This window comes from Apis florea, unplaced genomic scaffold, assembly GCF_048593485.1.
Source record: "Apis florea isolate Af1SG1 unplaced genomic scaffold, ASM4859348v1 contig_3772_pilon, whole genome shotgun sequence".
NCBI lineage: Eukaryota > Metazoa > Arthropoda > Insecta > Hymenoptera > Apidae > Apis > Apis florea.
This window is the reverse complement of record NW_028256845.1, coordinates 556,100-580,347: the sequence shown is the minus strand read 5'-3', so window position 1 is coordinate 580,347 and position 24,248 is coordinate 556,100. Positions and strand designations below refer to the sequence as shown.

Here is a 24,248-nt window from a genome sequence, read left to right as displayed (position 1 = left end):
CGAGGAGAGGCGTGGAACGTTGGGGAGTTTCGAAGATGAAGAAATGGGGGAGGAGGGAGAGGAGGTTAGAGGAAAGTTGACGGAGAGGGAAGTTGATCGTGGAGGGATGGCTGGACATTTTTTTTCTTCTTCTTCTTTTTTTTTAATGTCGAGAATGAGAAATAACAAGGAAGGTGAATTGTTACGATAATCGTATAAAAATTACGGGAGATACAGGAGAAAATAAGAGAAATTTCACGATGATAAAGGAAGATGAATTACACCATGTGTAAAAATTAGGAAATAATTATAATAATTAGAAAAATTGGTGGAAAGGAGATAATACGAAAAAAGAAAGATGATTTATCGTGATAATTGTACTCTGTAAAGTTGCATAATTAGAAAGAAAAAAGGGAAAGAAGAAAATAAAAAAAAGAAAAAGAATGAAAAAAATAGACGTCAAAGAAATTAAAATGCGTGGATGTAATATAATATTTTTACATAAAAAATAGAAAAGAGTGAAATTAATTATTTTAAAAAATAGTTAGAAAGAAAAAGAAGTTGAAAAGAGAAGTGTGGCACAATGTGTAAAATTGAAAATTAACAGATGGATAAAAGAAGAATAAAAAGAATAGAAGAGATCACGAACCTAATTACTTTATCTTTAAAAAAAAAAAAAATGAAAAATGAAGAGAAAAAAGAAATAGCACGTTGGAATGAAATTACATAGAGGCCGAAAGACAAAGAAAATCGAAGAATAATTTTCGAAGATTCATTCTCTCGAATTTTTTCTCGAAACAAGATCGATAGAGAAGGTTTTACATTTTATCCGAATGAACTTGCCTAGAGATCGTGCTCGACCGGGTGGCAAGTAAAATTAATTTACAACTGCTATTAAGAAAGCTAGGCAGCGCGAGTATTGTTATTAATAGTAGCGCTCTATTTTCGTGGAAGATGTTAATAGCGACATCGTTAATTCGTTTTCTTTCTTATAACGAGGTGGACACTCTCCGCTATGCGGCGACAGGTGGTTTAAGCAAATTATTCGTAGATATGTTTTGGCAAGACAAAACTCTATGTATAGCGCGCGAGGCTCGTTCGTGCTTGGTTTACAACGCTCGAATAAAGCGCGTCGAAACGTCTAACAAAAGATAGTTTGTTCTGGAAAGAAATTCCGTTTTGTATCACCAAATAATTAGATACCATAACATTCGTTCTGTTCTTCGTCCGTTTCTTAATTTCTCTCCTTAACCGTGTTCCCTAAGTTTAAAAGAAATTCGTAGATCGGATCAACAGGTCAATCGACATTTTCATCTTTGCCAACAATCGTCTTATACGTGCATAATACCATTTTTCTCGTTCGATCGAAAAATGGAAAATCGAAGAAACGGTTGCAGGACACCAAGCATATGAAAAGAAGGAGAAAAAAAAAAAAAAAAAAAAAAGAAAACTCACCTGCGGCGTCCACACGGAGGGTTGATTGGACGCCCTCGAGGTGCTCTTGCTTCTGGACCTCCATATCTTCTTTGCCACCAGTCGGCTACCGTGATGCACCACGCTGCTCGACGACTTGCTCTTCTGCATCGCTGTGCCACCTGCGGAATTGGTGGACGATGACGTGAGTGCCGGCGAACCGGGTGCCGAATGCGGTTTATCCTTGTGCGCGTTGGAACCGTGCAGGAGATGGGAAAGGAAGGACTGATGATGATGGTGTTTAGGGGTTAACGGCTCCTCGGAGCCAAGCCCGGCGTCGATGCTGCTCCTCGAGCTCGCGTTTCTGCTCGGCGGAGACGTGGCCGTGTCGCCGTCCGACATATTCTCCGACGGATTCTCCACGGAGGACATCTCCCTGTAATTAACGGCCCAGTTGTCCTCGGTCTGGCAACCCTTGTTGTTCCCGTCATCGTCGCCGAGCCTCGTCGTCTCCCCTTTCGCCTTGATGTTCCTCAAGTTTCTGTCATAGTTCACCCGTTTGAATCTGTCCACCTTGTCGGCGTCCATCGACTTTTTCCTTGCCATTCGAAGATACCTCTTGATGGTATCGCTGACGGAGGGCGAGACGTCGTCGTTGTCCACGCTGCTTCGCCTGCGGCCGGTCGATTTGTGCACGGGCGCCTCCTTAAACTCCTCCCTCTCCCTCTCGAGGAGGAGAGCGTCGAGAACTTGGCGGGGAACGGGATCGGTTTGCACCCCGTCCTCGACCGGGCCGTGATCGGTGCTCGGCTCTTGGACGGCTATCAGCGGGGGGGAAATAGGATCCCTCCTCGAAAGCCAGTCTTCCGCCGAATCCTTGGACGCCACCCTCGGCCGTTGGTGCGTCCACCAGCGCGAGGATGGCGACGTGTACGCGCCGGTGGCGCGTGGCCCCTTGAACCCCCTGGTACACCTCAGATCGAAGTACAGTTTCTCCAACAGCTTTCGATCGGTGAGAATGGCCGAGATCACGTGCTCCCGCGTGCCGGACTTGCTGTAGTGGCGGCTGATCGTCTCCATCAACGATTTGTGCACGTAGTCACCTTGATACGATTGCATCGATTTCGGGATCCTCTCCCCGTCCCTGTCGGTGGCGGCACGTTGCACCGACAGCTCCTCGAGTTTCGCCTGGGCGATCATTAAGTCCAAGTGTTGCTGCAGCCTCGTTACCAGGCTCTGATAGTCGAACGCCTCTCTCCCCTCCCCCTCGCCGACCAGCCCCGATCGGGGGATCGATCTCATCGCGCCACCGATCTCACTCTGCATGTTCAGGTATTTCTGCAGCATATCGGCCAACGCTTTCACCTCCGAATCCTCCTGCAGGAATTTCCTCCGCTCCACGGGGCTGGACGGTATGCTTCCCCCCCCTTCCGTAGCGAGCAACCACTCCCTCCTAGCTTTGGCCAGATCGAACTTGCCCGCGGTGGTGGTGCGGAGGACGAAGCCTTGGGGCGGATTCCTCGCGTCGTCCGCCTCGTCGGCCGAGCTTGCCTTCGTTCGACAACTGCCCCCCTTCACCTGCCTTCGCCGCCTCTGGGAACGAAAGCCCAACGTGCCCGGATACGAAGCCTTCCTCCACAACAGAAATCTCGGCTCCTTCTGGCACACCTCTTGAAAGTATCGCTCGATCTTCGGTATGTCCTCGGGCCTGTTGTGCGTCCCGTCCGGGATCAATCGTCTCCCGGCGTCGGCCATGTACCGCCACGTCTTCCTCGTGAGCAGCCATCGCTCCTTCGACGGTTTGCTCGACCGTTTCGACCTTCGATCCTTGGAGGAAGGCGGCGTGCCCCGCAACGAGGCCCCCGTCTCCGCGCTGTCCCTCCTCGAACGCCTCCTACCCCCAGGACGCTCCGCCATACCCGCGTCCTTCTCCTTCCTCGCCACGCGAACCACTTTCGCCGAATTATCCTTACCCTTCGAACGCGATCGACTCCCGCAACGACCGACCGGCCGATCGTTCGCTCCAAACGATCATCCGTCGCTGTGTACCGTCGTCGTCACGACCGAACCGCACTCGCGACATTCACTCGCCTCGCGCGCTCCTCTCCCCCTCTCTCCCCGGTCAGGGAGGACGGAAAGGAAGAGGACACACCGAAAGAAGTCCTCTTCTCTCTCTCTCTCTCTCTCTCTTCGTCGAGAGAGGAATGGAATGGAACTACACTCTCCGCGATCCGAGGTGACCGAGGTGGAACTGAGCCGGGCGAAAAATCGAGGCGAAGTTTCTTCTCTCCTCTGATCGATGAGTGACGCAGTTTCTTCTCAGGGAGGAGGAGGAGGAGGAGGAGGAGGAGGACGATACTCGTGTCGTGAGACGAAACGAGCGGAAATTGGGCGAATTTAGGCTGGCCAAGCTGCCCGTTTACACTTGAGGGAGCAATATCGAGAATACGTGAACGGAATGCTCGTTGAGGAAAATGCTCGTCTCTCTCTCTCTCTTTCTCTCTTTCTCCCTCCTTCTCCTTCTCTCGGAGGAGAGTACGGATAGAAGCGTGTTCTCCTCTATAACGTATAAGAAAGGAATGGAAGAGAAAGAGAGGAAGAAAGAACGCCAGAATGGCCACTTGTTCATCGAGCGAGGAATTTTACAGGTCGTCCCCAGAATCTGAAGTAAAAGTAACGCGTGATTCTGCGGGAACAGAGGAGAAACGAGTCTCGAATCTCTTCGGTTCTCCCCGGTATCGTGTACGATTATTTTTATTCCGCGGTACGAAACTTTACGCTCTTTTTACGCCGACCAGCAGCAGGGCCGTCGAAACTTCAACAACAAAACGGGCTCCAGATTAATTTAGACTTTGCAGATCCCACCGAATATTCGGCTAACCACTGCCTCTCTCTCTCTCTTTCTCTCTCCCTGCACCTCCTCCCTCGCATCCGACTATCGTCACGGATGCCGCGTATCCAGCGACGCACTCGACTCGAGATCGATCCTCCCGTGCACCATCGACCTTCCACAAATCTCGATCCCTCATGGATCGCCGCGACAAACGATTCTATCTCGAATAACACCGATGATTCTCTGACGCACAAAGTTAATTTCCAAAGTTTCAACTCTCGCCGAATATTATATATCCTATCTTCTGGGAGCCACCACCGCGATCCACTCCTCCGCTTCCCTCTTTCACGAAGGGGTCGAGGACGCGCGAAATTCGAGGGTGAACGCGACACGACGGAACAGACGTCGAGGAGAATCACGTTACGTTCGGCCGCGAGCCGGCAAGGTGGAAGCTGCCTAAGGTACGCGACTACTGCTTCTCAAGGCGTCGCGACGCTCGTGGACGCTCCGTGTCTAAAAGCGTCTTTGCCCCTTCTCTCCTCGTGCCTCACTTACGCGAGAAGAGAGCGAGTGAAGCGAGAGACGGAAAATGGGAGACGACCGAGTGCGTGGAGCGGAAGAAGAGGGAGCGAGAAGCTGGCCCGAGAAGTGGAGGAGGGCGGAGAGCAGGAGGAGGAGGAAGAGGAGGAGGAGGAGGAGGAAGAAGAAGAAGAAGAAGAAGAAGAAGAAGAAGAAGAGTGTACGTAGATGACGATAACTACGAGTAAGGTGAGGGAGGAAGGATGAGGTTGGACAGAGACACGGAGAGGACGAGATGAGGTGGTAGAAACTGCGGTCTGGGGTACCTGGGCTCGCAGACGAACCGGAGGTGGTGTCCACGACGTGGTGTCACCGTTTGCCAAATACCTACGTGCGCGTATCTCATAGTACGATAGTCTCGAGCATTTGTTTATAACGGGTGGATACGAGGTGGAAACGCAACAGTTTTCGTAAGAATTTTCGTCCCAGTTTTCGATCGAGCCCTCGTTCCGTGGAAAATAGATATTTTTTCTTTTTCTTTTTCTTTTTCTTTAAAGAGAGTTGAGGAAGAGTGGAAGTTGAAAGATAGTGGTCGAACGAAGGAAGAATCTAGTCTTCATTTCGTGGAAAGTATTTTTGGGGGGAGGGGGGCGAGAGAAGAAGTGGAAGTTGAAAGACGAAGAATAACCGGAAGATGGTTTATGACGAATGGATTTCAATTGGATTGAATTGAATTCGTTTAATGATTGATGCGATGAGGATGAGGATGTTAATTGCGTTGGGATTAATGATAAAGATTTTACAGAAATAGTAAGAGATCGTACGAGATTCTGTTGAGAATATCGAGGTTCTGTTTGCCAAACGCTATAAGAAATTCCTGGCGAACATGCAATTTCTAAATTCGTCGGTTCAAGCAACTCTGCCGCGAATTTTTCCCTTGTTACAATTTACAATTGTATTTCGACGGGGAGCACCTTCTTTCGAAGGATCGAAAAATATTTTTAAATATAAGGAAAAACAGCGTTCGAATCAAAAATGTACGATTCGAGAAATTGGTTCGGTTCAGAATCGAAGAATGTTTCAAAAGATGAAAAGATCTATGCGAAAAACACGAAAGAAGAATCCACGTGTGATCCACGTGACATCCATATGTCCAACGTTCCAAAATCCATCAACGAAGCGTTCGGGAGGAGGGAAAGGGAAGTCGAGGGGGAACCAGAAGATTTTCGAAAGCGAGAATGTAGGGCATTTCTTTAATACGACTGACGTAGCACGATAAAAATCGCCATGAAGGCATTGCCTAATATTTCTAGGGATGTATTCCGCGTCCGGGACTATTTCTAGAGACTCATTCTCTAATGCAAGTCGGGCCACACCTCGAGCCGCCTATACGCTGATCGTAAATCAAAGCTGGCCTAGCTGAGCCCGAGTCTCTTTATTTTTTCGAGCGGAAAATCGCCGGTTGATTTATCGGCGAATGCGAATTTCTGCAAGGATGCAAGCTTGGAAAAATATTAACAAAGCTTTTCGCCGACGTCCCGTTATTTCGTTTCGTTCCAATTGATATATTGCTAATAGAGAAAAAAAAAAATAATATGATAAATGGGCGGAGTTATAGTTAAGAGGAACTTAATCTAATCTAATCTGACCGATGACGAGTATCAAGACTATCGATACGATCGAAAGATTGTATATACGTTTCTTCTTACGTAAGATTGATAGTTATTATAGAATTTTGAAAGATGTACATTTGTCACTGTATATATCACTTCTCCTTCCAGACACTTGATTGTTTCACGGGATAAATTATTAAGCATTAACAAGATTTCCATCTTTTTTTTCTTCTTTTTTTTTTTTTTTTTTTTTTTGCGAGATTTATGTGAGAAAGAGATTTAAGAAAAACTACTTCTATGTTATTCAATTCTAAAATCATAATATCGTAATAAATTAGAACGTCGATACAATTTTTTTTTTTTTATAGCTAAAAGAATAGGACACCAGTTTACAACTTCTCTACGTATTTCTCATATATTTCCCTTTCTTTCTTCATTTTATATTCACTAAAAAAAAAAAGAAATAATCATAATTACACGATTCAAATGGGAATGAAAAAAACGTTACGTCCTTCCCACCCGACTTAATCTTAACATCGCCCTGATAAATTTTATCAACACTAAAAAAAAAAAAGAAATTATCGCTCCTGAACTTCTAAAATCATCCCTACTACACTAGCTACATCCATTCGTCTATATCAAGTTTTCATTTTTATAAATAGATAATAATCTTGGACAATATCTTTCACAGAGAAAAATACATAATTCTTATCCCCTTGCTATCAATCTTGCCACCCACCCACTTGTTCCACGTATTATTTCAAACCCCTCTCGAGAAACACTACAACACTATCACACTCTTAAGCTGAGAACAGTCCAAGGCACTCGTCCCGCTTGATCGAAGGGGATACGTGCATACGTGCGCGGGCATCGCTTGAAACGGTTTTGATTATCGAAAATTACGCATCCTCGAGAAGTTCGTAGCAAGAAACTTGATAAAAGATCGGCCAAGAAGCGGATTTGAGCGGGGGACAGCGCGTATTGCGCTATCTTTAGCGTTTACGGCTCGGCGTCCTCTCCTCGGGACGCCCAAGTGTCTGCCAGCCAGCCTTATCTGTACTCGTCTGCTCCCCCATCAAACTCTCTTATCGTAAGGGAAAACTTTCACGCGCTTAAACGATCGCCTCTATCTGTCCACGTCCTTCGAATCTAGGAGCGAGGAAGAATACGAGGACAATTCTACTCGTATTCCTGGAATTTTTTTCACGCTCATCGTTGAGACGTTTGTTATTACCATATCCATACACTGCTTTATCGCTTGTAGTTTGCAAGAGATCTTCATCGATTTGAAAGATTAGAAATCGCAAGTGTGGAAGTAAAATTCGCAATTCGATTTCTCATCAACAATTTGGAACTCTTTATCATCAATATATGTACATATCTTTTGAAAGGATAAGTATTATAAATTCCACGTGAGGTGTGGAAATAAGGAAAAATGTGAGATTTATTCAGAATTCGTTTTCGAAATTTCTGCCTCGCAATCTTTGATAACTCTTGATTTATCGTCAATTGTCTGTCATCAATTGCTCAATTGCTCCTCCTGTATTAATTTTTGTTATTCGATTAATTTGAAAGACACGTTACTAAGTACTATAAAATCACAAGTCCTCATAAATTGAATCTTATATCTGAACTGTGAAAGAATGTAAGATGGAATCGAGAAATTTGAATGAAATTATACGTTTGATTTAAACGAGTATAGGAGGAAAATTATAACGGGTCAGAAGAATCTTCTTGTAGAAAATTTATCTCGAAATATATTTTTAAAAAAGGGTTAATCAGCCGCTTGTGAAAGTATCTTCTTTGATGTATACGTAATTATATTTGGAAATTAAGTAAGGGTCACTTGTATTGATTGACAATCGATACTTAAATTTTTTTATATTCAATCAAGCTGTCATTCGTATTAATTCAATTAATAATTTACTGAGAATAATTCAAAATATCATTAAACATAAGAAACAAGTAAAAAAAAAAAAAAAAAAGATAAGAATTTAAGGAATGTGAAAGAATTGATTAAATTTTTAAAAAATCATTAAACGAGGAAAATTATAAAGATGTAAAATTGAATTACTGCATTTGACGTTTTTTAAAGATGGTGAAAGCTACAATTACGACGAGGCAGAACGTTCATTATCGATCAGAAAAGAAAAGAAAAAAAAAATGGAAAGGGCTTGACGTATGTGATAAAGCCACTATTAAACCTGTAATTGTACGGGATAATCTCTGAGAGTACAGAAAAACAGCGTGAATCTATCGTTTAAAAAGCGTTTTTAACATTTGAAGAGAACGAGAATAATCGTTAATTTCATATATATTTTCATTAATATCGTGTTTCAATATCTTTACATTTCATTGCAAATTTATTTTTTCACGAATACATTAACACTTATATAAATCTATAAACGTTTCTAATATTTCCAATTAGATTTCGTAATTTTTTTCCTCCTCTTTTCCAATGAATATTATCTCACTTAATTCAGTCGAGTAAGACACATGTTTCTTTCCATCATTATTAACCTTTGTTATATAATTATTTTTCCACATTTAAATCTATTTCATCAATTAAAATAAAATCAAATCAAAAGTAGCTCATAGCGCAAAACATTGATCATATGATTTTAAATGATAAAGTTTTATCAGATTCAATGCAAAAAAAAAAAAACAATCCTATTACACAATCTAACGATTGTACATAAATTTTCAATAATCTTGAACGATCAAACTCAGCCACTTCACCGTCAGCAACTTCAACTTCGATTCGAGTCCAATAACGAGACGTATCACGAGACGAGCACTCGTGAATGAAAGTGGCACTTTTTGCGAGGCGTCCCTCCGTCATCGATCGATGACGATCCATCGGAATGAGTTGGCCGATTACCGATGTCGAATCGGGCCGTCACGAGAGAGCAGTGTCATCGACTGATTGTCGCTATTTCGAGCGAACACTCGGCCAAGCCTATTTAAAATCATTTGCATTGCCACGTGAGAGCCGGCATAACAAACACCAGAATGTCTCGCGATCCCGTGATTACGTGAATTAATTCTGCTCTGTCGCAACGTGTGTACGTATATTCAAAGGATTCTCGAGGAGGATCGATAAATCCGTCGAGCATCGTTTTTTGAATTGTAAAGCGAACGAGTTATTTATTATCCTCAGCCCAATCTGTTATTGAGAAAAATGGAAAGTTAAGGATTCGAGAAAGCATTAGATTAGACGAGTGGAAAAAGATTGATTTGCATTGATAGAAAAATCAAATTGCAAAAAATAAATAAATTCTTTGGTGTATATTTAAGTGCATATTATAAATTGGTAGTTTTAGTGTTAATTTGATTTAAGGTAATTTTAGGATAAGACTATTGCAAGTAAGGTATAAGATACTCCATTTCAATTTTATTAAATTTATTTATACGTATAATTAAATTTTTAAAAAAATTATCCTTCTCTCTAAAATTAACTCGTAAAAAGTGATTAAGCAAAATAAATTGAATTACGTATAATTTAAGTTCAGGAAACGTCGTTTACCATCGAAAGAAAAAAAAAAAGGAAAAGAAATGAAACGTAAATCTTTATTCTCGAAGAAGAGAAAAAGGAAATCGAGTGAATAAGCGAAGCCTAATGTTGTTTCTCGCTCACAAGATGAAATAGTTTACGTGACAAGTGTTGGAAAAGAATTCAAGGCTCGTGAGAGTTTTTCTACATTGAGGTTGAGGTTATTACAAAGCGTTCTAATCGATTACGTTTGTGGAATCTAAGATCGTGAAGGGGTGTGTTCCTAACGTCAATCCGCTGAAAAAGTGTATATACGCAAATCCGAACGTGATAATATTTATAGTATCAAGCGTAAAAAGTAAGCGGCAAGAATAAATATACACTTCTCGGGCAAGGTTTGAATATCGAGTGCCTTGGGTATTCGGAGGATTCGAATACCTTTGGAATACCTTGAAACTTATCCAGCGGTTAGGTGTTGCACGACGATCAAATTTTTGCGCGACTATTTAACGACGGATCGAAAGATTTTGTTGATCGTGAAAATTATGGTGCATTAATTGATCCATAAAAATTAAAAATTATTATAAATTTTGCTTCTTTGTAAAAAAAGATACGAATAATCATCATAATTTAAAAATTAAAATAATTATAACTCAAAAGGAATTGGAACTGGAGTACGTAGTTAATTATAAATTAAAATTTAATTCAATTTGAGAAAGAGAAAATGTCGACCGACCAGTAAAATAAAAAATACAAGATTATTGTACTCCCACATAAGGATACAAGGGAAAAAATATAGAGATATTAAAATATGGAGTATAAAATATTGTGCTCAAAAATGATTCAAGCAATTTAACAGTTATTTGAACAGGTTAAATCGATACATTGAAGTTACATTGAAAATATTGACACGTTTGTTAGAAAGAAAGAAAAAAAAATGGCGGTTAAAATCGATGGGATATAGGCATGATTTCCGGTGCTGGAGGGAAGAAACACGAAGGTGCGAGAGAGAAAGAATTACGGAAGGACACGGGTAGCGTAACAGCGCCAGAATAATCGTCCCAGTGGCGTCTTTTAATCCGAACCGCCATACGAATCTATTTTTCGCCGGACAATCGCGCCAGAAATACCGGATCGGCCCCCTTCGTGTTAATTCTGTTCTGGTGCTCACATGATCGCCACCACTTGGTCTGCGCCTCGGTATACATCGTGCGGATCCCGGCATTCTACCGCATCTTTCACAAGTAGCAACATTTTACAACTTTCTTAGAAACTGAGAACAAATTTTTCTACATCTTTTCAAGTTTTAAAAATATTTGGATAGAAAATTTTCGTGCACGGCCTTGTCACTGTTCTCAGACCTTCTCTTCGAAAAATAATGTAACATTTACGAATGAAAGTTATTAAACGATATCCTCGGATATAAATGAAAGATAAGAATTGTTTCGTACGTAGATTTTTTTGAACGAGTTTCAAATTATTGAATGGTTAGATAAATGGAAAAAATGAAAAATGGTTATACCGATAAATTAATATTTCGCGAATCGGTTCGATTTCGAATAAGGTAAAATTTCTTTGAAGGGTAAAGAGAGATCAATCGTGGATGAGTGGATTCCCTGATCGAAAAATGACAGCAAGTCTGCGAAGAAGTCTAGGAGATCTAGACGGGCGAGAACCACGTCGAAAATAACCGGGATTCGAAAATAAAATAATTAAATTAATGCTTTTGCATCCGAGTGGGTATATCGTATATCGAATCGTCTGGATGAGAGCATGCTCTAAAAATAAACGACTGTTAGATTAATGGCAATACAATTAAATGGGACTCGTGAAAAGCACCGCAGGAAATTCAATCGTACGACCCGAGAGTCGCCGGTGTCGTGACACCCGCGACAACATCGATAATTATCGCCAAGAACCACGATCAAACGTCAATTAAATCGATTATTACGGATCTTCTCTCCGTTACATCTCAATCTCGCCGATCTTTTACGTAACGAAATTAACCTCATCCTTCGAAATTCATTCATTTGACATAACTTCCTAACCCTCTATCCTTATATACTTTCAAAATCGTACGAATTCGTTCTAGATTTCTTTTCTTCTTCATATCTGATTTATTTCCACGAGAAAAAAAGAATAATATAAATCGAGGATTTATATTGGAAAATTAAGAGACAAACGATCACGAAGCACGTTGTTTGCGAGATATCGCTCAGCCTTTGAGCTTTCCCGAAATTCTCGAAATGTGCAGAGAACGCGCAACGAAAACGATCGACGATCGGCGAGGCTCGGTCAGTCCTCGCCGGTCGTATTATAAAATGTGCGAATTATTTTTAGCAGGACGCAAAAATATCGCAAGGTCGCCGCACGCGCCGGTACTTTTGCCCGTTCGTCGCGTGCGCCTTCTTCGAGAGCTTCATGTCTGAAAAGCACGAAGCTTTCGGTCGTGGAACCAGAGGAGTCGCCACCGTGCAGACGCCATTGGCTATTTGCACGAAAGCTCGTCAGGTGGCAGCTATGCTTGCGAGAGTTAAGGGGAATAACTAGCTTTTCCGATATCGGTACTCGGTTTAATCGATAGATTTGATGTTTATTGATCAATGGTCAGTAAAATAGGATAACGTAAAAGTTGGGTAAAAAGGAAGGAAATGAGCAAGTAGAAAATGACGTTACCAAATCTCGATAATTTGTGGTGAAGAATTTTTTGATAAGTTGTAGAGAAGGAAGATAGTTTGCGGAGATGAAGACAGGGTACATTTGGTAAAAAGTGGAATAACGAAAGATTGGAAAACAGATGTTATCGAATGTGGATACATAGATTGTGGAAGATTGATCGTGAATTGGTAACAAATTGGATCGTGCAATGATTTTTGCATCACAATAATGTGGAATAAATACGTTTCGAATTATTTCGATGGAAATGTTCTCTTATTTATCGAAATGAATTTTTTAAGGCTAGTTTGCTTAGAGATTTATCGACTGTGTGTATAATTCTGCTACTCGAATCTTTATGTCTCAACCTCGATCTAGTTTCAATAAACAAAATGACTTTTAACATATTAGAAAAACACGATTGTTTTATATTTTTTTTTCGAAATTTAAGAAATCTCTTTAGTACAAAAAAGCATTATTAATTCGAGAATTGTTAAATTGTAAAATTACGTTATTGATGGAGAAAAATATCAATTCAAAAAATACTTGATAAAATTTAATTAAAATATTTTAAACTCAAACAACGATTGACACGAAACGATTTATTGATATATTGAAAAATATCAATTTCTTCTAGAGCATTGTAAGCAACGTTTTATGTCATTAGCTTTGGTATTATGTCATGCAGTAACGTCAGCACTATGTCATACACGAATTTAGAGTGCGTAAGCGTACGCTCAGACTGCAGTGACACTTCTATTCAAAACAACCTGGCGATAAATCTTAAAACTTAAGCTTCATTGTCAAAATACATATACTCCGTTCCACCACCGAAATTCCACATCCAATAAGCTCGCAAAAAACCACGCTCCGTCTGGCCAACGACGTCTCATTTCACTTTATTCAACGTCTATTCTTTTCTCCCGTAAATTTATAAATAATATATATGCGAAATTATAATTTTAATATATAACATTATAATTATACAAAAATGTCTCGTGGACATGAAATTCAATTATATCAATTAATTTCTTCCGTGATATTTCTTTAAAGAAGACATAACACACTAAAGTATAAAATCTATTTTATTGAAAAAATAATTTATCATCTAATTAGCAACTGATAACACGATATTAGCATGAAATAATTGAATTGTAATATACAACGTTGTCTGAACATATTGTAAAGTTTCTAAAATTTCAAGATGGACTCGAACTAAATATTCGCAGAATAAAATATTGATCAAAAATCTAACAAGATTCTTCTTCGAACCGAAAAGTTGCTCAACGTTGAGAACCACCGTGAAGGTGGAACGGGTCGTTTCTCCTAGACTTGGCTCCTGGGAGCACGGAATTTCTGTGAAAATTTCTTCCGAGAACGACGAGTAAAAGCGGCAGACCGACGGTCTGAAAATAGCCGGTACACCGTCTATTTCGAACATCGAAACGAGAGATTTACCGGGTCGGTATGATTAATACCACGGCACACAGTGAGAGGCTAATTAAGCCTCAAGGTTCTGTCCCATTAAACGCATGGTGTCTCGTGCGAGTTTAATAATCATCGTTGCTCGCTCGTGTGATGATACGCGCGGGTCTAGCCGAGGAAGCCGTGCAAGAAACGTTTCACGACACGTGTGCATGGTATAACCGATGCTCATCCTGTTTCAAGACCTTCTTCTAATACGAGGAATAGATCTTCTAAAGCGTAGAAAAGACCGACCGGGCTATAGGCCTTTGGCCTTTCGTCGAGTAAAACGTTTCACTTACACGCGTGTGCGCATTCAGAGATGGGATCAAGTTCAATATTTGTATTTGACGATAGTCTGAGTCAATGTTCGATGCCTCGTTCGATCAATTTTTAAATAGATTTTGAATAGGATAATTGGCTTCAAGTTGAAATATTTCGATTCTTTTTTTTTCAGTATAAATACATTAAATTGCATAAACTTTATCTTTAATTTTATTTAAAAGATGAACAAAATATCGAACAACTTGTATATCTTGATAATAAAATCAAAGATTGAGGAAAGAAATAAATAGGATCAATAAAATATCAAATTGATAAATTCACTTCAAAATTTTGCCCATCTCGGTATAATATCTTTAAAAAATAACGATTTGAATAGAAGATTTTGATCGAGAAGGGTATTATAGAATAGGAATCAAAGTTCGAACCAACTTATGAGGTGGTTGATCCCATCGCTATATGAGAGACGTGCACGCGAAACCAATAATCCACGGCTACCTGCTGTCGCGTTTACTCTCTACCAGGAGCGTATACCAGAGCGTATACAGCCTATTTCGAAGTGGATTGAGCTTATTTATGGATTATGCGGTCCAGCCAGCCAGCCGGATTGTAAACTTAACCGGAACAGGGAACCTTTGCCAAATACTACGCGTGTGTATACACCGATATATCGATCTCTTGTTCGATCTTGTCGAGGAGATTAACAGAAATTTATGTGTAACTAATTACGTTCGACGGGAACAGCATTGGAAATAATTTGTACGAATGTTCGGATTAGAAATAGTGTTTTGTGAAATATCGATGAAATTTGAGGAGATGTATTTAGACATATTGAGTGGAATTGATGTCTCTGATTCTATAATTCTTGGAAATATTAGATTTTTAGAGGATAGAAGAGTAAAAATAGTAGTCGGAATCGAAGATAGATTTGATTGTTTGAAACTTTTTTAGATTCACCAACTGGTGAACGCTTTTGTAATAAATTATTTATCGAAAAAATTTACGAGATCCTATTCCCCTCTATTCGTACGCTTGAAACACGAAGAATAAAAGAGAAAAAAAATAGATTTGACAATCTTGTTAAACTTCCCATCATTTTATTTCGTTACATAAATTGCCGAGCACGAGACAAACGGCCGAGACATAATTTTAAAAGCCTCCTTTTCCTTACAACATAATCATCGCGTCACACGAGCTTATACAACACGTTCGAATTTCGAAGGATTCGAAAGAAGAACTCGAAGGCAAAACGTCCCCCACAAAACGTGTTGCATTCTTGCGACACCGTGGATCGTTACGTTCGCGATCATTTGGCAGAAATCTTTGCGAAATTTTATCCGTGCAAATTTCAATAACTCCACGTATACATACATATATATATATATATATTCCTACTGAATTATCCGCCGAAAATTTCGCGACGCATACGTATCTAATTACCACGCTGCACCAACGTTTTATAGCACGTGTAACATGTTGCGCGTAAAGGGAATGATGGATCACGAATGCTGTGTGACCGTGTGTACACCAAGGGAATGATGGATAACGAAAGAAAAATATTTAGATCGTTCGAAAATAGCCAGTGGCCGGTTTTATTGAGCATCATCAGTTCTTACGTGTGCCATGAGATCGGATCTAAAGCTGTTCGAAGGCCCTGATAAATCTGCTTTTGCTGTCTACTTGCGCGAGTTTCCCTATCATTCAATTTTCTCCTTCACTTTTCCTACTTTCTTCTTCTGTGAGTAGATTACGAGGAGGTTGTAAAATTTGATCTTACATCAGAGATGAACCCGAATAACGACGAGACGACAGGTAAATTTTACATTGAAATGATTTTTGATTGGAAAATATTCGAAAAGAGGATCTTTCAGGAAACGAGAATAATTTTATCGAACTCTGATATTTCGAAGAATAAAAAAGGGAAAGAAATCTGGAAGAAGGGAACGATTTAGAAAATAATAGTGATTATTTAGATTTAATTTTTGTATCACGAAAATTCTTGTTAATCCGTTTAGACACATTGTAGGAATTTATTTTAATTATATATTAAATAAATACTTCGATAGTTTGAATTTTAATCAAATAACGCGAGCTTTTTTATCTCCACTTTATTTTAAATCGTGCTATAAACAATTATTCGGGATCGTCGAAATCGTCTGCTACGTATCAAACAATAGAGAAGATCCGGGAATCGAAGGAAATTCACGGAAATCGGTTATTCGCGATGCCCCTTCGACCAGTATTATTTCAAACTCGTGACGTAGGCAAAGATCTGTCAACCACGAAAATTTTCCTCGACGTAGTAGTACGCTCGGTTTGCTTGTAAATTGTAAACGTAAACGCTCGCGTAACGATTCACGATAGTTGGCACGAATCCATGAAAACGATCCCTCTGGGTCTATCTACACGAAATCGATGTACTATCTATTAGCCTAAAATAAGAGTCTTTACGCATCGTTTCTCGGGAACAGAAACCGATGAGGCTAGCCAAGGGGATGAAAACGACCGAATCTAGAATCAGATTTCAAACTCTGTGTGTTCGATCGATACCCTAATCATCGTGCATTTTGTAATTTAATCTTGTATTTTAAAATCAGATTTACAGAGTAAATCATTTCGATTATATTTTCTTTTTTTTTTTTTTTTCGTTAATGATTTCGATAGATTTTTTAAGTCACTTTCGACATTTTTATGTACAATCTTATACTTGTTTATCTGTCGGTTAATAGTTGCTTTCAACTAATAAACGTGTTCGTTATCACATCGTTCCAAAGGTAATTATTTCTGACCTCGTTTAGATTGTTTCATCTATTTCAGGTATATAATAAAGAAAATGGAAGAATGAAACTTAACTGCCTTAACAAAAAAAAAAAAAATCCATTAATAACAAGAATAATGGAAAACCATCTAATACATTACATCGATCCACCATCAATCATCTTTTGCACTTGGCTTAAAAAAAAAAAACTTCGCTTAAATTCCGTTTATTTCTTTCTTACACGCGGTACGGAACGGATCTTTCATTACCTTCATTATCTTTACAAATAAGGCACGCGATCCTAATTATTGCACAATTGACATGAACCTTTACGAAGATAACAAGAGTTAATAAGATCCAATCTCTCCAATCGCCGACAACCAACTCCTTCCTCAACCCTAGCGATCCTATCCTACGATACACGAGAAAGAAGAAGAATCCACGTCCCCTAATTAAATTTATTCAACCAACCTCGAGGAGGTAACAACACATTCCCCGATCAATCTCTCCTTTCCTCCCACTCGTGGACGACTTCGTTCGTTACACGATCGTCACATATTTGCTCCTCCTCATCCTCGAACACCGGGATTAAGAGTCTCGCAGGGTGTGTTTCTCGTAGCACACGCGATATTAAGCGAAAGGTATACACGAAAAGGGGTGGATAAGGATAAAGGTTGAGCCTCGTTTCCCGGCACACGTGTTGTCGTTCGATAAACGACGAGTTACGAGCGAATCGATTTTTTTTTTTTTTTCATATTAGCCTAGGTGGTGCATCCCCTGGTGAAAGGCAAGGACGAGATCGCGTGTCCAAGAGGGTGGTGGAGGAGGAGGAGGAGGAGGAGGAAGCGGTGAGAGGGATCGATCGGTTTCCACGTGGCCTCGGCCGACTGAAAGATTCGAACGGTCGATGAATTATCGAACGCCGGGTCTGTTCCAAGACGTTCTCAAGACGGCCCCGGGGAAAATCCCTGACGAAACGGTTTTAAATATATACGTGGACCCCACCCCGCGATCGCTGTCCGACTGTCGATCACGTTTCATCAACGGTTACAGAAAATGGGTGTAAAATACGCCCAAATGGACGTAGCGAAAGTCTGAAGGCTCTTTAACGTCTCTTTTTTTTTATTTCTTCTCTCCTTCCTTTCTTCGTCGATTTTTTCTCTTTTTTCTCCATTCATGGATACTTTTGCACCAGCGACATTCGAAATGAAATTTTATAATTCGAAAGTGGATGATCAATAATGGATGGAAGATTTAATTCGTGAGATAATTCTTCTTTTCTCTTCTTTTTCTCTTCCGTTTTTTCGTTTCGTATTTATATAAAAATCGATCCTCCACCGTGCAAAGTGACATTTGAAGAGAAAATTTTGAAATGAAAATTGCAACGAAGTTTAATAATTTTTGAGATCGTGTAGAGATACTTTTATTACGGTTTAAAGTTTCCTCGCTTCTTTTTTTTTCTTCTTTTTTTTCCTCTTCTTCATCATTTCGTTATTTATAGATATTCTCTTTTTTTTTTTCGATGATAAATACACACGAAGCGGTACACGAGAGTCGCGAAGCGAACGTTGCTTCGGATTTTGCAAATTTTGTAATTCAGAGGTGAAAGATTAATTCAAAGTGGAAGGAACAGTTGTTAGAAATAAATCCATCGGGTGAAACAAAATACGATATTCAATTTTAATCTCTGTTGAGATTAAGATCATTTGAAATTTTCCATTTCTTTCTTGTTTCGAAATAAATCCTTCAGGTAAGAAAAAAAAAAAAAAAAGAAAAGAAATATCTTGATATATAATTTTAATTTCCTAAGATCATTTCAAGAGATATTTTCATTTTTTTCTCTTTCTCTCTCTCTCTCTCTCTCTTACTTTCTTCTCTTTGATCACCGTATGAGAACAATTCGATGAAAGGGGACAGTTTATTTTCAATCGTTCGTGGTGGAAGATTACCTTTTATCGGTTTGATTTATGATTTACAAGCAAGTTTTACAGAAAAAAAAAAGAAAAAAAAGAAAAAAAAGAACGATTTAACACTGTCAAAAGTGTCGAGGAGATTGAGAAATTGGAGGACAAAGAGAAGGGGGAGAAAGGCAACATGTGTTGGCCGGCTCTTTGTATCCTCCGCATAATTTCTGAATGACTTTGTTCCAAGGAAAAGGGGGATGGTTGAGGATCGTGGTGTCAACACGGTTCCAAAACGTCGGTCGTTGACCGATCGTGTGTGCAACGATTCAATGTTTTTCTAAATTAAAATCTCAATTTTTCATAAGCAACGTCAAACGAAAAAAAAACATGAAAGACCGAAGAAAGAACTTGTAAAAAGTAATTCGAATTCGAGTTTATTCGATTTTAGCGAATTAGAAAAAAATCTTACGATAAAACTTTATACGAAAATGATCCACTAACGTGAAGCAAGAGTTCACAAATTATCTCCACTATTATCCTTCGTTCAGATAATTAGATTTAATCGTATATAATTCATTTTTCAGATTACGTGTATATTAATTTATCGTGTACGTATTTGTTTCCTAACAAACGTTCAAAGTTTAGAGAATTAGAAATCCGGTTATAATTCAAGTATATTCGGATAAAATTCTATCAACGTAACGTTTAACGTTCACAGCACTGAGTGAAAACGACTGGAACATCGTTGGAAAAAAATTGCACCGAAGTCTTGTTACATTTTCATAAATAAATCCGTGATTTGAAAAAACGCGGGCCTCGCGTACGTGCAAGACGATCGGTTTTATTTCACTTGTACGTGTGACCGAAGCTTTCAGCACGGAACTACATTTAAGTTGGCAGATTTATGACGGCCGCGGAAATTATACCGAAATTATACCGAGATCGTACACAACTCTGTGCAACGTATTATCGAACGGTTCGCGCGTTTTCGCGCGCCAAAAATTTACAAATAAATCTCTATCGGGAACGGGCGACGCGTGAAAAATAAAGAAGAAAAAAAAAGAAAAGGGGAAAAAAGGAGACACAACATCTATTATTTTTAACTTTAACTTTAAAAATATTCGAGAAGAAAAAGATACGAACTCCTCTTTTTACCGAATCACTTTCACAACTTCTTTCTTTCATGACTTCGTACCCTTAATCCTGAAATATTATACATTGTGAAAAACTAACTAATGCTAGCTAATGACAGCTTAAATCGATTTTACTTTTCAACCTGTCAGAAAGTAAAAATAACATCTCTCGAGAATAAAAAAAGGAAACGCTGTAAAATCAAAATTTTACAAGGAATATGCCAGAATTAAGGGTACTCGGGGATGGAAATGCAATTCGAACTAAACGTTAATAAATCTTACCGATAATGTGGTGGTACTTCTCGACGAACTGAGCGGTGCTTTGAATTCCCATGAGTGCCACGTCGATGTTGGGATACCAGGGTGCGGAATATCGTGGCTCCGTCTCGACGCAACTAACACCTGACATCTGCTCGATCGTCACATAATTTCCTTTGTTCTTTGCTCCTCACCACTCAACACTTTTCCGGGGAAAGCCGAGACCGGCTTCGACGATCGCCGATCCGATGTCCGACCATGCACCGGCTTCGACCACTTTCTCCACCGTGTCCAAGCTCGAGAAGGAGGAGGGAATTCGCACAACCGCGATGGATCACCTCTCCTCGAGAACCACTTTCGATCTTGCGCGCGCGCTCCTTAGGAATAGGTTCGTAAACGAGGCGAGTAAACGAAACCTTCTCTTCGGTACACGCTTCGCACGCTTGATCCCTTGCTTTCTCGTTACAGATGCGTTCTCTTTCTTTTCTTTTCTTTTCTTTTTTCCCCCCTTTCTTTCTTTCGATGGATATATCGTTCACCACACCGTTTCCTGTAATTCAAATATTTGTGGTCAGACACACGGTTGAAACGCGATACTCCAATGTGCACGCGATTTAGACGGCTTTCGATCAACCGAATGGTATTAAATCGAGGCGGATCTATTACGATCACGGATGCGAGACATTATTCGTTTTATACAGAAAATTAAGCGATTTTTTTCTTTTTTTTTTTTTTAGTTTTTTTTTTAGTTGTAATATATATATTTGTTGAAGAAATATGGATCATTTTTTCTCGTTAACTTTCAAGATAGAAGAATTGAATGGTTGACATTTTTCTTGTTCTTCTCTTTTTCTTGAGAAGTGAAGTAAAAAAAGAAAAAAAAGAACGATCCAAGAAGCAAAATTTAGAAAAAGAAACTCCGTTCTGAGCAATTTTTTTGCGAAGAAGAAAATTTACAGCGAGTTTTTCAGTTAAGCTTTTTGCCAGAAACGTGGATGAATGAAAGATGGAAAATATATAGATAGAAAATGATTATAATTTGTAAAAAGATTTGTAAAAGGATACACATAGGGAATCGTAAAATAGCACGCGCAGACTCGGCAAGAATAGAACAATATACAAACAGGCGGACACACGCTGCTCTGTGAAATTGACCAAGGCTAACATCCCGTTAACGATCAACGAATCCTTTTAAACACGAAATCGTTGCCACTTTTAGAATAACCATTGATGAAAAAATAGGTGGGAATTCTGGCAAATACGATACGAGTTTGCGCAACGATCAATAAATCAAATCATTGCTTATCCACAATTTGGAAAAATTTGTTTTCCAAATTATCCTCGCGAAGATGTTGACGAACTGAAAGAAGCTACTTGATTTTATGAGAGTGTTTTATGAGAATTATTATTTTTGTTGATAATTTTGAATCGAGAAAGAACGACGTGTTGGATTTGAATTTGGTCGACTTGAAGTGAATTCATTTCAAACGTAATTAAAGATATATATATATATATGATTAAAAATCCAGAAAAATAAACTTGAATATTTGAAAAACTAATTCTTATGAAACTTGATAAAATATCTCGAGTCAAATGTATAATGTATAGATTCATATAATGTTTTAAATCATTGAAATTCAAATGTAAATCTATTATTCATTCTAAAATATTCTTTCGAATATTTCGGGAGAAATATTAAATTCCTTTTCCAACTGGAAACATAGAAAGATTGCATGCAACAATAAATAAGGAGCAAGTTGAAGAAAAGAATCGAATAAGGCGACAACACAAACTTCTTCCTTCCTTTCTTCGTTTTAAATATCCTAATTGCTTAAACTTCTCGCTGCTGAGTTCGCATAAATGAAAACGACTTCGAGTCAATTGACTTGAATCCAGCCGACTCGAGATAAATTCAACCTCGTCTCAAACGAGCCTTTAACCGTTCTCAAACTCGAGAAACTCAGAATGCTTCTTTCGATTTTCCGAAAAAAGAAAAAAGAGAGAGAGAGAGAGAGACCGTGTTTTCGACTCGATCTTGTGCGTCGTTTCTCAAAGCGACGATATATTCGTCGAGACAAAGCGGAGGGAGTGGACAAGTTTGAAGAAAAACACGCTTGCGCCGTTTAATGAAGTGCTACTGGAAACATTGCCCCTTTGATCGCCCATTTGCACCGGCCATGCCTTTGTGTACAAACTCTAATATCGAGTTAATGCACAACGAGAAGTTTTCCCTCCTCTCGCGAGGATCGCCTCGAGTCGCCTTTTGTCAATCCGTCGTCTCGCTTTCCTCCTTATTCCCATCTCGTCCACGTCTCGTTGTTTCGTTCTACGCATTGTCTTGAAACAACCAGGAACGAGAAAATGGTTTCTTGAAGCATGAATGTACAGGGTTGAAATTCCATTTAACTGGCTTTGAGGGATAAATGTCGCGCGAGCAAAGTTCGTGGTGTCAACGACGATAATTGAAATGTTATGGTTGTGAAAGGAGAACGTGTGTCGAGTGGTGTTTATCCATGATGGAGAGGGAGTGCGTACAATGGTAATTTTCAATTGCTTCTTTGGCCGCTCGAACTGAATTTATAGAGGAATGCGAGGGATGGAGAGATGGGTTGAGAATATAATAAACTTCTCGAAAGTTATTCTTTCGATAGAGAAATGTTATAGAATGTTATAGAATAATGAAAAACTTGAATTATGAACTTTCTCTTTAAAGTAACTTTCAAAAGTTTTATTCTCAAATGTTGCTTCTTTGTTGAAATGTTGAATTGGAAATCCGCGAATACTTTCCATGAAAGTGAAATGAAAAAAACACGATTGAAAAAGGGCAACTTGTAGCACTTAAAGAGTGAATTACGAGTTCGCATACGTTAAAAAAAAATGAAGAGATCTGTTTGAAGTATATTTGTTCTCTGGATCGATAGATCAATTTGATAAAGTAAAAAAAAAAAGAATTATTGAAAAATTATCAAGTTTGGCCATATCTACAATGTATCATATATACTACTATACTCATAGTCAACAGATATTTATTTAGTTTGAAATATGAATAAATAAATTTTATAGTTACAACATAAAGTTGACGTTTATTAGTCATCTTTATTATAAGAGAAACTATAGTATGTTTTAAACATTTTATTATACCTGAATCTATTTTAACTTTTTGAAAGATATACGTGCGTATGTACGTTTATTTTTCGTTTAATTCAAGAAATGTTTTGCGAAAAGATACGAATATATAATACAAAGTACAATATTTACATAAATACGCGTATATTATTTTTCTCAAACTTTCCAAAATATTTTCCAATACACGTGTATAATAATATCTCGTTCAATATTTGATTTAACGATGAATTGAAAAATAAGATAAATAACACGACAATAAACATATCTTCTCCTGACCTCGATAAATTCGTCCCTGAAGAAATTAATAACTATTACGTTTTAAAATTAGCGAATGTCTGGCGACTTACGAACAAGAATACAAATAATTTATAATTCGATGTCGATTCTACCGTGCTCCACTGAAATTTTCTTCTTTTCAACTTCGTATTCATAAAATAATATCATCGCTAACGATTCATTTATTCGAGCGCTAAATAAAATTTTGAGCAAACAAACTTGGGATCGAATTAAGTTTTACCACAGCCTCTTTCGAGTAGAACGATCAACAAATTTCAACACGCTCGTAAAAAAACGGTCATAATCGCATCTTTATTAGTTTCATCATCAGACATTTAATTATCTTCAAAAACTATGCTGCGTATACAGTTTGTAATAAAAGTATTCGGTCACCCGAGTATTTCGTATTCATTTTCTAACATCTATTTTCACACTATTGTGCTACATCACCGTGAAGTGAAGTAAGAATGAACAAGCACGTGCGTATCAATTTCAGTTTTTTTTTTTTTTTTTTGTTCTCGTTTATTCCACAATCATACTTA

General features: G+C 38.9%; 1 protein-coding gene and 1 long non-coding RNA gene across 2 annotated transcripts in view; both read right to left on the bottom strand.

Moving 5' to 3' along the window:
• Nucleotides 1–4,803, bottom strand: part of RhoGAP102A (Rho GTPase activating protein at 102A) — a 31,273-nt gene extending 26,470 nt beyond the window's left edge. Inside the window, exon 1 of the mRNA XM_012495684.3 lies at nucleotides 1,435–4,803. Coding sequence (XP_012351138.2) covers nucleotides 1,435–3,309 — 1,875 coding nt within the window. The 5' untranslated portion in view covers nucleotides 3,310–4,803. The remainder of the gene's footprint in view (nucleotides 1–1,434) is intronic.
• LOC147656414 (uncharacterized) overlaps nucleotides 1–20,464 on the bottom strand; it is a 46,934-nt gene extending 26,470 nt beyond the window's left edge. The window contains exon 1 of the long non-coding RNA XR_015294463.1: nucleotides 20,329–20,464. This is a non-coding gene — a long non-coding RNA (uncharacterized LOC147656414). The remainder of the gene's footprint in view (nucleotides 1–20,328) is intronic.
• Nucleotides 20,465–24,248: the final 3,784 nt, after the last annotated feature.